Source organism: Cyprinus carpio, chromosome B9 (genome assembly GCF_018340385.1).
Source record: "Cyprinus carpio isolate SPL01 chromosome B9, ASM1834038v1, whole genome shotgun sequence".
Classification (NCBI taxonomy): Eukaryota; Metazoa; Chordata; class Actinopteri; order Cypriniformes; family Cyprinidae; genus Cyprinus; species Cyprinus carpio.
The window spans coordinates 10,681,666-10,697,399 of record NC_056605.1 but is presented as its reverse complement, the minus strand read 5'-3'; the positions used below and the strand labels follow the sequence as shown (position 1 = coordinate 10,697,399).

At 37.9% G+C, this 15,734-nt stretch overlaps 1 protein-coding gene across 2 annotated transcripts in view; it reads left to right on the top strand.

Annotated features, from left to right (window-relative positions):
• Window positions 1-1,055: 1,055 nt before the first annotated feature.
• Window positions 1,056-15,734, top strand: part of LOC122138448 (vertebrate ancient opsin-like) — a 36,150-nt gene continuing 21,471 nt past the window's right edge. Inside the window, exons 1-2 of one of the 2 annotated variants that reach the window (XM_042730890.1) lie at window positions 1,057-1,616; window positions 1,692-2,046. In XM_042730890.1, coding sequence (XP_042586824.1) covers window positions 1,716-2,046 — 331 coding nt within the window. In that variant the 5' untranslated portion in view covers window positions 1,057-1,616; window positions 1,692-1,715. Of the gene's footprint in view, window positions 2,047-15,734 lie in introns of both variants that reach the window. The other variant, XM_042730889.1, reaches the window with a different exon arrangement.

Sequence of the window (15,734 nt, the reverse complement as noted above, 5' to 3'; positions counted from 1 at the left end):
TTATAACGATAGTTTTGTTTTTTGAGAGTGCGATAGATCAACGTTAGAGATAATGTCATTTCTGTACATAATTTATTCGCCGTTTGAATAACCGTAGGAAGGAAACATTATCAATTTCTAATGTTTTAATTAAATGGCAATCACATTAAATACAAATTAAATCCCATTAAACATATTTTACATGACACCCATGTCTGGTTCTTGCCTAAAAATACAGGTTTATGATGTTTGTATTTAATAGATTTGGCTGCTTTTAGCCTGAGTTGGTTCACCCTGCGCCTATGCATGAAAGCATGATGAAAATAATATCATAATTTGAAAGATTGTGTTTATGCATTAATTTATCAAATATGTGTATGTATGTGCAGCTTTCTGTGTGTTTATTGATGGTGAAAATTAATGCTATTAATAATTTTATCTGAGGGTGCTTTCGCTTTTGTTTGGGGGTGCTTAACACCCTCAGGCACCCCCGTAGAACCGGGCCTGTATGCAAATCTTCCCACACTGTGACGTAGACATGGGGGTGTGTTAAAATGAGCCGTTTTAGGGGTGTGTGGTTGACTCTTAACTTTTATAAAGAATACCTCTTTGGATTTTAGACTTTAGTCTTTGCAACTTTACAGATCTTCTTTATTCACCAAGAGCTTGTAACACTCCAAAGAGAAAGGAAACATTTAAATAGCATCATATGACCCCTTTAATGATATTCTAATGGGCCACTTTGTGACATCACAAATGCCGGAAAACAATGCTGTAGTCCAAAGAGCCTTAGCTGTAGCTCTTAAAAACGATTAAAAAAAAACAAAAACAAAAAAAATCTCCTTTTGGAGTGGACTTTGAGATTTGTAACTTTCTAGATCTTTTTTATGCCCAAACATACACACTACACACTGACTGACATTCAAAAAGTAAAAAAGCATAATAGGACTCTTTTAATGAACTTCAATTCTGTTTTCCACCTGCATGATTATGGCGTAGCCTATATTTTAACACCTTAATCAGAATTTATAAGTTCGAGTAGGTTAGTGTTAAACATCGGATCAGTTAGCCCATTGTAAAGTGTCCATTTTAAATGCATCGAAATTGCCAGAGGTACTGAATTTGGTAGGTCGCTTCCTGCATGTCAATTACGATGAGCTCATATTGCTCTCTCGTGACGTCAAGATGCCTTTATATTACACGCCTGTTGCGCGTTGAGCAAAGCTCGCGCACTCAGCTGGAATACTGAACGACGGGTTCACAGCTGGTTCTGAGAAGCATTTTGCCTCTATAATGCAGCAGCAGACAAATGAGGTAGCACATGAACGGACACCAAACGGTCAACATTAATTTGCAGCCACACGCGCGCTGCGGTCTCGTTAAAAGCTGAAAACATTTGAGAAACTCTGATCGATACTGCGGACTTTAATGAGCAGAACTGTCTGCCTGCTACTTAGCTAGTCAGTTTGTGTGCCTCTGTTGAGCGTCAAGCGAAGCCCATCTGTCAACAGTCCAAAGTGCTCTCAAAGATGAAGCGCGCTGTCAGTGAAAATCATCATCATCATAATCATCTGCACCGAGTTATGATGCTGATGTGCCGCGCTGCGCTGAGGTGTTCATTAAAACGAGAATAACGGGTAAATTAGAGGCTCTTACCTCACGAAATTCAGCACTGACTCAAAACAACTTTTCTAACTATGTTTTTCGAGCAGGCTGATTTAAACTACAGCTTTAATATGAGCGAGGAAGACCGGCTAACTCTTCTGGACGGGGACTGGAGAGACTCGCCGGTGGAGACGCTCTCACGCGCGGGCTTCATCGCTCTGTCCGTGTTCCTAGGATTCATCATGACTTTCGGCTTTTTCAATAACTTTGTCGTGTTAGTACTCTTCTGTAAGTTTAAGACGCTCAGGACGCCGGTTAACATGCTGCTTCTCAACATTAGCGTCAGTGACATGCTGGTGTGTATGTTCGGGACGACGCTGAGCTTCGCGTCCAGTGTGCGGGGACGGTGGCTGCTCGGGAGGCACGGCTGCATGTGGTACGGCTTCATCAACTCCTGCTTCGGTACGTGCTCAAAACACATAATTAAGCAGCTCAGTTTCGGAATTTCACAGTGTTTTTAAGTTGTAAGTGGTCAAAACTGATCACACTTGTAACACAGCTAGTCATTCATTTAAAACCTGTTGTTTTGTGCTTTTATTAGGATGGCTTTTTATGTCACTTTTCATAGAACTGTTGTGTTTCAAATACAAGATTATTCATATAGTCATATACTGAGAACATTGATTTAATCACTAGAACACATCACAATGTCAACAATCAGTTAATGCAAACATGTGGGATGTTTCAATTCACATTTGCATGTAGTATGTATTTATACTATATAGGCTTTAAGGTTACTTTTCTCACTTTAAGCATTCTCTGGAAATCAAATTAATGACATGCTGTTGCTCAACTACCCTCTTGAGGTTCCAAAATGGGGTTTTGCAGTGATACCATAGAAGACCAATTTTTGGTTTCCCAAATAACCTTTCATTGAACAGTCCATCATCATTAAATATAAATCCTAAAAAAAAAACACTAAAACAATCATAATTAACTTTACCTCTATAAAGATAGTAGAAAAGTGCAATAGAATGTTTCTTTGAATGGTAAATGTTCATCATGGCACCACAGATGCCAATCAAGAACCTTTTTTTTTAAATGTGTACATGACAAAATCACCTTTGTCACAGTCTAAACACACACACACACACACTTTTTTTTATTTAAAAATGAAGAGAACTGTATCAGCATTTTTCTGATCTGCACACACATTGGGAGTATAATGGTATAGCTGATGAGTGTGATTGCAAAGTACTTGCAATTTTGTCCTTCAGTTTCATTTTTGTTCTGTATTCCTATAGTATCACCAAGGTCATGAGTCTAATTATAATGGCATGCATGAACTGAATGCAACATAAAGGCTAAAAGTCTCTCCCCAATGTAAATTAAGCTGTTTGCATTTTCATCACAGTCTTTATTGGAAATGTACTGGGGATTATCAGTCAGGAAGGATGTTAGCTAAATCATGTAAGGGAAGCCTCAGGGGGCAATCTGGAATGGAAGCTAAAACATTTATTTTTTTAAAAGCATAAATATGTAAAATTTAATTTCCCAGGAACCTTTTAACTTGCATTATTACATGCACTTTGTAGTAGCAAGGTTCATAATGCTGTTAGAGGAAAAGACAAGCTGCGTGAAGTCTGCCACAAGCTGAAGATGATAATGTCTACAGAATCTACAGGAAAATCTACGATTTCTTAACAAGATATTCTAAAGTTGTGGGTTAGACAGGCAGTTGAAAATCATGTTTCATAAATTCTACCAAAAAGTGAAGAGATCATTACATTATTGATCAGTATTATCATTTCTTTGATCAGGTTCTCAGGTGAGAAGGAAAAATCTTTCAAGACAAGCTCTTTGTTGCGTAATATGCTCTGCACTGCTCTAAATGCCTCAAACTACTCTTTATTCAGCTGTTTGCATGTGCTGTAATCAGGGGCGGTGTTTCGGTATGGCAGAGTATGGCAGTCGTCATACCCTAGCCCAGTCAGGTGTGCTGTGGAAAATCCAAACTCTCTATTATTTTGTTATTATTGTTTTAAATAACTGCTATTGGTCTTCCCTATGTCTTTTTAAGGTTTTTACAAATATTTAACCAATGAAAAGCATTCAAAAGAGCTTGTCTAACTGTCAGGGAAACCTCGTAGAGAGAACGAAGCGCCGCAAAGCGCACAGCTTGGAGACAGATCTAGGCTTGTTCGCAATGCAAGGGTAAATAATAAATAACTGATGTTTGAACAATTACAGTGTTTTCTTCACTAAAACACTATGTCTGTAAAGCCTAAAATTTTGGTTTTTGTGTGTGTGTGTGTTTGAAGAGTGGGAGTTGAATAGCTTTTGCATCCAAATATGCTTATGTGACTATATGTATCTTAGTAATAGTCTGAATTCATAGCCACAGGAGAAGATTTGTAAATGGCAGTGACATGATAATGCACGGTCTATGTCACATGACATGATGAATATAGTGCATCTGGTCTTCATTCATACTACTCATATCATGCCATATAGAATACTTTTAATTAGCTGCAAAGTACATCTTCTGTGAATGAATTTGCATTTTGATCAAGTCAGTTTGGAATGATTAAAAACAATTTCACTGACTGAATCACTCTACTTGCCCGTGTTGGTTCCATTCAAACTCTCAAAAACTTTGAAAAAAAAAAGTTTGAATGGAACAAACACAGGCAAGTAGAGTGATTCAGTCAGTGAAATGTCCACTCTTGGAACACTGTTTGGTCAATCAGATTCGAGAATGGACTAACTGTTGTATAATGTGTCTTAAAAATGTCAGATGCAACTCTGAAAAATGTGAGACGTCAAGCAGGTGTCTAGATGAAAATATTTACTTTGAAGAAACACAACTCTGGCTGTATTTTTGTGAACACACTTCCTCTGTGGGGTATAAGATTTACACATTTGCATGTGTTAAATAATTTTAATCTCCTGCACCCACGTCTCCTATAGCTTTAAAGGTGTATTTCACTTAAAATGTTTAAAATCATATACACTCAAATAAAAGACTCACATGAAAATAATATGTTTAGTATCTCTTTTTGTTATTTTGTTTATTTTAACATGTAACTCATGTAACTAATGATCTTCCTGTAATTTAATTTCTTCCTCTGTCTTCTTCCATGCATTTCTTTGATTTCTAGCCAGTATCTGTCTATGTTTTAATGTCTGAAACATACTCTTATGCAGGTCTTCAGAACCAGGAGAGACTAGAGGTGCTAGAGAATAAGCCCTGAATGCCAGAAGAGTCATCCAACTCATTAATGACTGTCTCTAATTCCACTCACACATGATCAGCCATGGAGACAAATCCGAAAACAGACTCAAAATACTCTGTAAAGCACCTCTTTATACTCTTCACCATCAGTGTAGCTTTTTTGTGGCATATCACAAGAAAGGGTTGATTCTCACAAGAAACCGTCATCATTATGCACCTGATTAAGGCAAAATAATGAATCCCTGTAATTTTGTTATGGGGATATATGAATACAAGCAATATTTCACAATTGTTTCATGATTTCACAATACAAATGTTAATAAAATTTTATTTACATTTACATTTAGTCAATTAGCAGATGCTTTTATCCAAAGCGACTTAAAAAGGAGGACTATAAAAGCAGTCAAAACGAACAAAAGAGCAGCAATATATAAGTGCAAATGACAAGTCTCGGTTAGCCTAACGCAGTACACATAGCACAAATCAAACACCACTTATTGTACAAACGCAAGCAAAAACAATCCAAAACGTTTCTAAATATACATGGCATATTTTGTCCAGAAGTTACAGTTTAAAGTGAAAATGGCTTAATGACAGATTTGTTTCATATGAACACAGCTAATTGATGGACTGGAGTGGTGGCAATCACCTGTGGATTATTGTGATGTTTTTATCAGCTGTTTGGACTCTCATAGGCTACATTTACATGCAACCAAATAATCAGTTTGCGGCTCAATCGGACTGAAAAGTCTTCATGTTAACACTTTAATCGATCCAACTGAGCTCGATTGGAATGAAATTTCCGATCAGATTGAAGGGCATGGTTTATTCTTTTTTTAATACGATTGAGAGTGCATGTAAACACTCGATCGGACTGAACCCCGAAACTGAAAGGACTGCGCATGTGCAATGATGCCGAAATAGCGGAATGATGTATGGACGCGTGGAATGAGCGGTTTCTTCCTTTTGAATAAAGTGTTGTATAAATGCGTGTCCTGTCATTATAAAAATATGAATACAGCAATATTCAACAATTGTTTCATGATTCACAATACAAATGTTAATAAAATTTTATTTACATTTACATTTAGAGTCAATTAGCAGATGCTTTTAAATCCAAAGCGACCTTAAAAAGGAGGACTATAAAAGCAAGAAAAGTAAACAAAATAACATAAATATATAACACAAAACAAAAACACAAAGAAAACCAAACACAATACACATAGCACAAATCAAACACCACTTATTGTACAAACGCAAGCAAAAACAATCCAAAACGTTTTCTAAATATACATGGCATATTTTGTCCAGAAGTTACAGTTTAAAGTGAAAATGGCTTAATGACAGATTTGTTTCATATGAACACAGCTAATTGATGGACTGGAGCAGTGGCAATTACCTGTGGATTATTGTAATGTTTTTATCAGCTGTTTGGACTCTCATAGACTACATTTACATGCAACCAAATAATCAGTTTGCGGCTCAATCGGACTGAAAAGTCTTCATGTTAACACTTTAATCGATCCAACTGAGCTCGATTGGAATGAAATTTCGATCAGATTGAAGGGCATGGTTTATTCTTTTTCTAATACGATTGAGAGTGCATGTAAACACTCGATCGGACTGAACCCCGAAACTGAAAGGACTGCGCATGTGCAATGATGCCGAAATAGCGGAATGATGTATGACGCGTAGAATGAGCGGTTCTTCCTTTTGAATAAAGTGTTGTATAAATGCGTGTCCTGTCATTATAAAACTCTCCTTTTACTCGGCAACTGTGAAGTGGAGCAGGACAACCTCCCACCAGTCCTTGTTTTGGATACTCATCCACAGGCAACCCATTTTGGGCATGGGGAGGGGCATTTTTACTGCGTGATAAATATGAGCGGCATGGCATGGCAGCAGTGGTTTATATGTATATTTGTCCATAAATGGATACAATTTAATTCTGCTGTTAAAAACAAATAAAGAAAATGTGTAGGAGAGTGGTTATGTGCGAACTGAGAAACTCTATAATTGTGCTTCGGGGGAGCCAATCACATCGGCTGTGGCGTACCTGGGGGTAAGGACAGACAGACGAGGCAAAAGAAAAGGAGATGGAAGGATGAGGAGAGACAGAGATGAGATAGGGGAGAGAGGAAAAAAAAAATTGTTCTGGTTCCCAGACACCCTGCCGCTCGGTCCTCCACATGCTGGGTAAACACTTCCGCGATGCTTGGCGGCAGCACTGGATAGCCCTCGGTGGACGGCTCCGCCGGGTTCAGGCAGCCGGCAGGAGTCCCCCATTCCCTACTCCTCCACATCAAGGCGGATGGCAGCAGGCTCTGGCCTCAGGCGAATGGTGGAGACTCCTCCGCTCCCTCACGGATGGCAGCCATCCCTCCACATCCCAGGCGGCCGGCAGCAAAACATTAAATCCAAGACATATAACACCATATATATCCAAATCATTAAACAGTAACTAAAATTAATAAGTCAGGCAGAGTAGTGAGTGAGAGGATAATATATAGTCTGTGACAATGGGAGATGGCGACCTCTGGTGGTGAGAGGAAGAAATGTGCCGGGACTTATGACAGAACCCCTCCTCTAAGGAACGGCTTCTAGATGTTCCCAAGTGCCCAACCAGGGGGACGGTAGAGCGGGAGGGGCGGAGTAAGGGGAGGGATGGGATGGGGGTCCAGGTCTGTGTGCTGGGGGGAGACCTAGGGACTGAGGCAGCGCTGGCGGTATGGGGACCCAGGGCAGAACCAGCGGCCACCACAGTAGTGTGTGTAGAGCTACCACCTTGGAATGGGCAATGGCGGGCTCCTTTCACCGCTCATTCCAAGCCCCTCTATCTCTGAGAAAGTGCTAGCGGGCTCTGCCGCTTTGGGAAGGTATGAAATGAGCTCCGCCACCTGGGAGGGAAAATCAGCGGCTATCGTCACCTGGGGAGGATCGTGAGCGGGCGCCACCTTGGGAGCATTGTGAGCTGGTGCCACCGCCTCGGGAGCATTTTGAGCGAGCGTCGCCAACTTGGGAGCTTTGTGAGTAGATACTGTCACCTTGGAAAGATCGCGAGCAGACACTGCCACCTTGAACGGATTGCAAGCAGACCACGCCACTCGCAATGACATCAGTGGGGGTTCCTGCACGCTGCGTATCAGCCCAGGACACTCCTGGAACGGGCTCGAGGTACTGGGTGCGGCAGACTAGGCCTCAGACACCCTTTGGATCACCGCTTTGTGAGAACTGTGAGCGGGCTCCTCAGCTAACTCCACCCTGAAGGCTGAGCCAATCAAATGCAGAGCCAGGTTAATGTAGTCCTACAGCGACTCCTCAAGCAGCCCAGTATGGCATCAGGGACTTGAAGAGCTAAATAATATGAAAACATATTCTTAATAATATAAAAATCTTTCTTCTAATTTGATTTAGCACAGCTTACTCAGCTAAATTGCTATTATATTTTCTTTGAATGGATTTTCAGTGAATGGCCCACAAGAATGAAAATCATAAGACATTCTCGTTAGAATTGAATATGCTTCCTTCATAGAATGTTCTGGGGAAAATCTTCCAAAAGCAGCACATCCATTATTAATCTTGTATTTTTTCCAGTATTATATATTAATGCTATTTCAATTACTTTAATAAAATATAAAGATAAAAAGCCTGAATGACTTACATCTCATGTGAGAACTTAATACTCAAGGGTTGCATTTTACTTTGAATGTGTATGTGTTTTGAATGAGTTATATGCACTTTTTGAAGCCCACGCTGCCTGCAGATGTTCTCCCAGTTGTCCGCCATTAAAAATGCCAGAGGACTTTTTCTTGTAGTGCAGGAAGACCATGTATAGTTCTTCCCTGTTCCATGTACCAAGGAACCCCTGAGAGAACACATCATTTAAAGGACTAGTTTACCCAAAAATGAAAATTCTTTCATTATTTACACAACCTCATATTGTTCCAAACCAGTATTTTGACTTTCATTTTTCTGTGAGAGAAAAAAAAGATATTTTAAAGAACCAAACCATTTTGGTTAACATTGACTTTCACTGTATGAAAGAAAAGTCTTCTATCATGTTCCACAGAAGAAAGAAAGAGTGTACTATTCATTTTAAGAGTGCAGGGGTATGTCCTTAAATGTTATTGTACTTCAGTGGTCTAGTACCAGAAGTTACTAGGAAATTGGCAGAGAATAAGCTTGTGTGGGTTTTTTTTTTTTTTGGCCTGGTATCCATGTGTGCATAAGCTGGGCATTTTATTGCCTGGGTTCCTAGTGAATTGTCACAGGCATCAAATATTCTGAGGCATCCCCATGCCTCTGATATTCTATGGGTCACTGCTTGCCAGATTCATATCAAAAAAGTTCTTTCTGTGCTTTTTTTCCTCATATTTCCGATCAGTCCTTCCCTGTCTGACTTATACATTATACCTCCAACTCAACTACAAACTGGACTGGAAAGACAACAAAGTTAGGCCTTACAAGACTAAAAAGAGGCTTTTCTCACAGAGTTTGTGCAAAACTGTTTTGTCTAATGAAACTGGAAATTATTATTTTACAGTTCATTATCAATTTAATTAATGCTACACTGCAAACCTGCTCCGGGGAAGATTTTACATACCATTCAAATATTTGGGGTCAGTAAGATTTTTTAATGTCTCTTATGCTTATTAAGGCTTTAAATTATTTCTAAATTTCTGTAAATTTTAAATAATGAAAATTATTTAATCATTTCAAAAGTCATTTTCAAATTGAAAATTAATTTGCAAAACGTACAGAAATAAATTAATGAAGAAATCATTTTTAATCAATTAGCATCAGTCTTACAAAAAGTGTAGAAAAATTATTTATACAATTAATGCAGTAAAAACACTCCCACATATTGTCTTTCCTCACATTGCTAATATACATGAATTTACCTATGTTTTGTCTATTGTCTATAGACAAAATTAATCTCTTAATAGCCCTACTGTTAGACCTACCTGAAAAACTAAAAAGCAATTTATTTCATTTGTAGGCCTATCGTTATTTTTTATTTGTGCTATCACTAGTAATTTCTTCAATGTTACATATGAATAAAAGCATATAAATTGGTCTCTTCATTAGAAATTAGCCTACTGATTGCCACCATTGATGGACAATATTTTTTATAATATTAAAAATATCTGTATGACAGTATATTCTGCAGTTCTTTTCTGCTGGACCGAATATCTATACTTTTCAAAGTATCATATTGAAGTTAGAAATTCAAGTATTGTGACAAAATTAATTTTGTAGGGTGCCACAAATTTGTTAAAAATTCCAAAGGGTGCTGCTACCGCGACTAAAAAAGGAATTGTGTACTGAGTAGTTACCATGTCACATACTTCATTATGTGCTCCTGACATTATCAGACCCACACTGCTGTTCTCCCCTGGTGATTAATAGAGACAGAGGCTGGACTGAAAGTAAATGGATTTCGATAACAATTACAAAAAAAACAAAACAAACAAAAAAAAAACAATGAGAAGAGCAGGGAGACAATTCTCACAGCAGGCAAGAAACAGTGATTACAGATTATTGTTGTTGTATGTTTTTTGCAGTTCCAGTGTTCAGTTTTTAATTTGCAAAGATTCATAACAGACCATTTCAGCTGCTTGTTATCACCACAATGCAGAGAAAGATACAGATGTAATGACAAATTTAGCTCCCAGAAGCATTTGTTTTCGCTCAGGCCTACACAACTAAAATTGCTTGTAGCAAGTATGCCAGTGAAATCTGCTGTAAGTATTTTCAGATATTTGCATGAACTGGTATATATCGCTGAAATAAGTGTTCTGAGAAATGACATCTGATTCTGTCACAGCACTAGTCTCTAAACTGCAAAAAGTCTGGAGAGCAGCCTGTGCTTTCTTAAGAGAATCCAGGTGCCTTATTTATCAACAGTATGTAGAAAAGGTTCTATATTTTGTCCATATTTACACACATTCCTAGATTTAAGTACAAGTTGGTAGATCACACACTTTTCGTGAAACCGTTTACGCACACATCTGTGCATACACACTGTTAATAAATGAGGGCCCAGGATTGTTACATGTCTTTGGAGGGTTGGGTTTGGAGAAAAGGGTGCATGACTGAAGTGATGGGTTAGTTTAATTCAGTGCAATGTGCCCTGTTTTTATTCTTAACATGCTCCAGCAAATATATTATCCCTGTCTGTTGGAAATAAGATTGTTTTTCTTACAAGTACCATGTTTTGTCATCAGTTGTATTTGTTATGTATTCACTGTACTTCAATGTCAGCCTGTGATATTCCTGCTCTATGATCTATTGATCATCACTCTCACAGCTGAACAGTACTTATGAACATTCTGAGATTACTTGCAGCTTCATTGCTTCCAAAATTTAAGTCTTAATTTTGTATTAGTTTACTCGGTTGCACTTTATTTTAAGGTGTCTTATTGTGTCAAATGCTTATAGTCTCTTCACAAGAAAACAGACAGAGCAACAATAACAGTGATCCTCTTTAAAAGTATGGCCCTTTTTATTCAGAACAATTGAGAAAGGTAAAAAGCAGACAAATAACCTGGTTTTTGATCATTTCCCCATTTAAGCATTAGCAGGCAAAGTTTGTGTTCTTGTGGAGAAGTCCTAGTATGAAGTGGATCTACAATCTGTCTTCTGGAGGCTCACTAACCTGCAGAGTTTAGCTCCAATCCTAATTAAACCCACCTGAACCATTTAATGCAAGTCTTCAGGATCACTAGAAACTTTGAAGAAAGGTTTTGATACAGGTTTACGTTAAATTTTGCAGCACACTGACCTTCCAGGAGCAGGTTTGAACTCAACTTTAAACTCAACAAGAATTCAACTCTACGATCCACAGAGTTTAGTTTGATCCCAAATCAAACACATCTTCCTGCAATAATCAAGTAATCCTAAAGACCTTTATTAGCTGATTATGATGTGTTTTAACAAAGTTAGAACTGAACTCTCCCTCCAGGAATGTAATTTAATAGCCCTGGCTTAAAGTAAAGCCTCATCACCCTGGTGGTGGTGATTATTAATAACATCCTGCCCCCGACAGCATGGAATTGTGGGATAGGTCTCCTTACATAGTTTATGTAGTTGTAAAAAGATAATCCACAGCTTTACTATAACCTGCAGGACAAGAGGTAATGTATAACATTGTGTCCTAACCTACTGAAGACTTATGTAATGATTCTCCAGATGGTTTTTCTTGTGGAACTGATTCTGGGCGTCCTTGTCTCTGCTCATCCATGTTTGATGTTTAGTATACACAAGGAGAGGTACTTCGCTACAGTGAGTTTTCATTTTGTGCTGTGCTCCCCACTGTGAACATTTCAGTGAAATAGTTGTACAACTTTTTAGTTGACTTTCTTTAGTTCTGAAGGCTTTTTTTTTCAGTTTCAGGCTATTCATGTTTGGATAGCCTGTCATGGCTGAAATAGCTCAATATAAATGCATTTGTTGTCCACATACTCCAGAGGAAGTTACCTCCTGGTGTGATTGTTTAAAAGCAGCAGTAACAGCACAGGGAAACATGACAGTAAGGTTTTAGGGTCAGTTATTCACATGGACATTCAGTCATCACACTAACGTATTGATGTTGATATACTTTAGTGAATGCAAAAGTCCAAATCTAATTGGCTGACTTCTACAGGTTTTCTGGGGAGTGTTGTGTGCGGCGATCTTTAGCAATCCTCCAGGAAACAAGAGCATAGTTTACAATTTATGCAGCAATGAGCGCTTCAGAGGACTTAATGCTGGAATTGAGAAAGTTTGTGAAGTTAATGGCGCATTTATGCAGTTTGTTTGAGGCACTTAGTTGAATTTATGAGTTCACATGATTTCATTTGGTTTGTTGTTGTGTCCTATCACATCTATAACAGCATATCAGGTGAAGCACCTCACTGAGAAGAGAATGTACCTGTGGCATTCTGTATGCAGGGAAACATGAAAGAACTGAAGTTCAAGGATGCTAACCACTAATTCCACTAAAGATCCCAGACCGTACGTCGTCAGGCAGTGGTCTGGCTACTTATCACGCTACGTCTGGTTAGGCTGTGATGTAAACTTATCCTTTCTGTTCACCATCTGTCTGCTGCTATAACCTGGAGTTGACCTGGCATTGCAGTGCCAGACTGAAATAATGTCTCCAGTGTCTCTCTTATGAGTACATGGTATATTGAATACTGAATACTGATATATTTTCTTTTTAGTAACACACAACATAACAAACTGGACAAATATTGTTCCTGCCTCTGTTTAAATGTTCAGTTTGCATTTTTTGTTTTAATTATTACAAATTACACTGATCAACAAACTATTATAGATTTCAAGGTTAGTGTTTTGGTTGATAGTGCCTCTCTCTGTCTCTGTCAGTAACTCTTATCACAGTGAATGATGTGTAGAACAATTTAAACCGAGTAAATGAGACACAGAGAATACTGCTGTAATGATATACTTTAATTGTTAAAGGAATATATCAGCTTAAATGCATCTTGCTATTGATTTCGACAGAGAATCATTTGAATTCATCCCTCTGTGTAAAAATAAAGTAAAAGTATGCACAGTGTAAAAAGTCAAAGTACGCACATCCAAAGCTTCTTAGTCAGGTGCAGTATCAAAGGATACAACAAATCATGCAAAAAGGATCGGCACACTGTTGTTCTCCCTTTATTTAGAAAAGTTAAAAGTGGCGGCAATGAAGGTCTTTGACCGAAATTTTGCCCGCACTTTTACCTTTTTTAAAAACATCAAAAAGACATCACAGAAAGACTCTTAAAATTGAAGATTATGGGATGAACACAATAATTATTAATAATGTACAATTTCTATATCATGCTGTTTAAGTTTAATCTTAACACTAAACCAAAAATCATATCTAGCCTACATTCATGTCTAGATTCAAAAATGGTAGGCTTATGTCAAAACCAAGGGCAAGATATTCTTCCCCTATAGTTTTGTGTCTTTCACATTATATATTCTCCTACCTCACCCCATCCATACTGACACATATTTTGCCTCAGTCTTCTTTCTCCCACCCTTCATTCTTATATAAACTGAACAGATCACCCAACTTTTCTAAATATTCTAATAGAAATTTATTTTGTCATTTACTCACCATTATGTTGTTACAAACCTGCATGGCTTTCTTTCTTCAGTGGAATGGAATAAAAGATATTTTGTAGAATGTTTTGTATGGCTTTCTTTCTTCAGTAAAATGAAAAAAATAAAATATAATTTGTAAAATGTTTTTTCCCACATTCTACCATTGCAACATCTCAATTTCTACACCATAAAAAAGAAGTCAGCGCAAACTGAAACTGTTAAGTTAACAACATTCTTCAAAATATCTGCTATCTGAGTCTGCTTCTCTAACATTTTATGCTTATATCACATCATTATGATAACAAGAGGACATTTTTTTTTTTTTTACAAATCTTTGCATAAAATCTGTCATTTTCTGAAGGTATTATCATTGAGTCCATCAGTGTTTATCAAGAGGTCTGTAATGTGGACTGAAGAGTGTCATACTGTGCAGTCTTGCTAATAAGTTTTTCATTACATTGATTCTGTTATTAAGGAGAGATACGCTAAATATTTCTGCTGTTACAAGGAGTGAAAGGACATAACAATGAACAAATGCTAAATTTTCAGAGATTTTTTTTTTTATATATAGATTTTGACTTCAACCTTGCATTTATAACTTACTGCTATGGCTTTTTGAGTTCTTTATTATTGATGGGTCCTGAAGGACAGAAAATTTGGAGCGAAGACACAAGACACATTTCTGACTAAACGGCAGAACAATAAAGATGATGCCAAAGAAAGTTTGTGTGTGTGTACTGGAAAGGTTTGAGGTTGAAACAGCTAAACGGGGTTTTTGTGGTGGCAAAAGCCTTGAAGTGATAAATATGAAATGACAGTTCGCGTCCCCATATGCCTTTTTATTGAATACCTCTAACAAAGCTTATTTTTCAGAGATATCCACTTGTACAACCTTCTGGACTTGGCCTTATTTGTGCATTGGAGACAATATCTACAGTGACAAGAATCTACAGTGGCCCCAAAAAGTCACTGGACACTAAAGTCTGAATGTCACTGCAAAATATCAAAGCACAAAACAAATGTAGCAATATCTTTTCTAAATAACTTCACATTTTGAGCCATTTTACTAATAAGATTTATTTAACTGGTCTCAAGGGTAGGGTTGAACCAGCCATATGTAATCTTAATTTTATCTTAAATATCTTTATCTTAGAGGCTTAGTAATTAACTAGCTAGTTTTCTACTAACACTGTTTTTTATTCGGTTGCACCATTTTTTTATTTGGCAGCTAGTAGCTCATAAGCTTTCCATAAAGTAATGTGTAGTCACATAACATGGCATTTACCCTCAATAGCAGCTTTGAAATACATGAGCAGAAGTTGTGTTGAAAAGGTATGAATCTGAGTTTATGCTTGATCATATTTTAGCTCATGTAACTAACAGCAAAAAAGGTTTTCATTGAAATAAGACACTACTTTACATTACTGATAACCTAGCACTTACTCCTGAAGCGGCACACGCTCCAACACGGGTCACCTTTCGACGGAACCTACGCTCACTCTCTCCATCTCGCCTATCCTTCACTCGCGCAGTTTTCAGCTCTGGACATGAACAGTGCTACAGACACTTTTTGTTCCACTCTAACCTCTTGCTTGGACAACTTTTGCCCACTGTCGTCTAGACCAGCACGCACCACCCCATCTGCCCCCTGGCTGTCCGATGTACTCCGTGAACCATCGCTCTAAACTCAGGGCTGCAGAGAGGAAATGGCATAAATTCAAGAAACTCTACCGACCTCAGTGTGTATCAGTCTCTCCTCTCTTCCTTCTCTGCAAACGTCTTCACTGCTAAAACATCATATTACCATGACACGACAAGA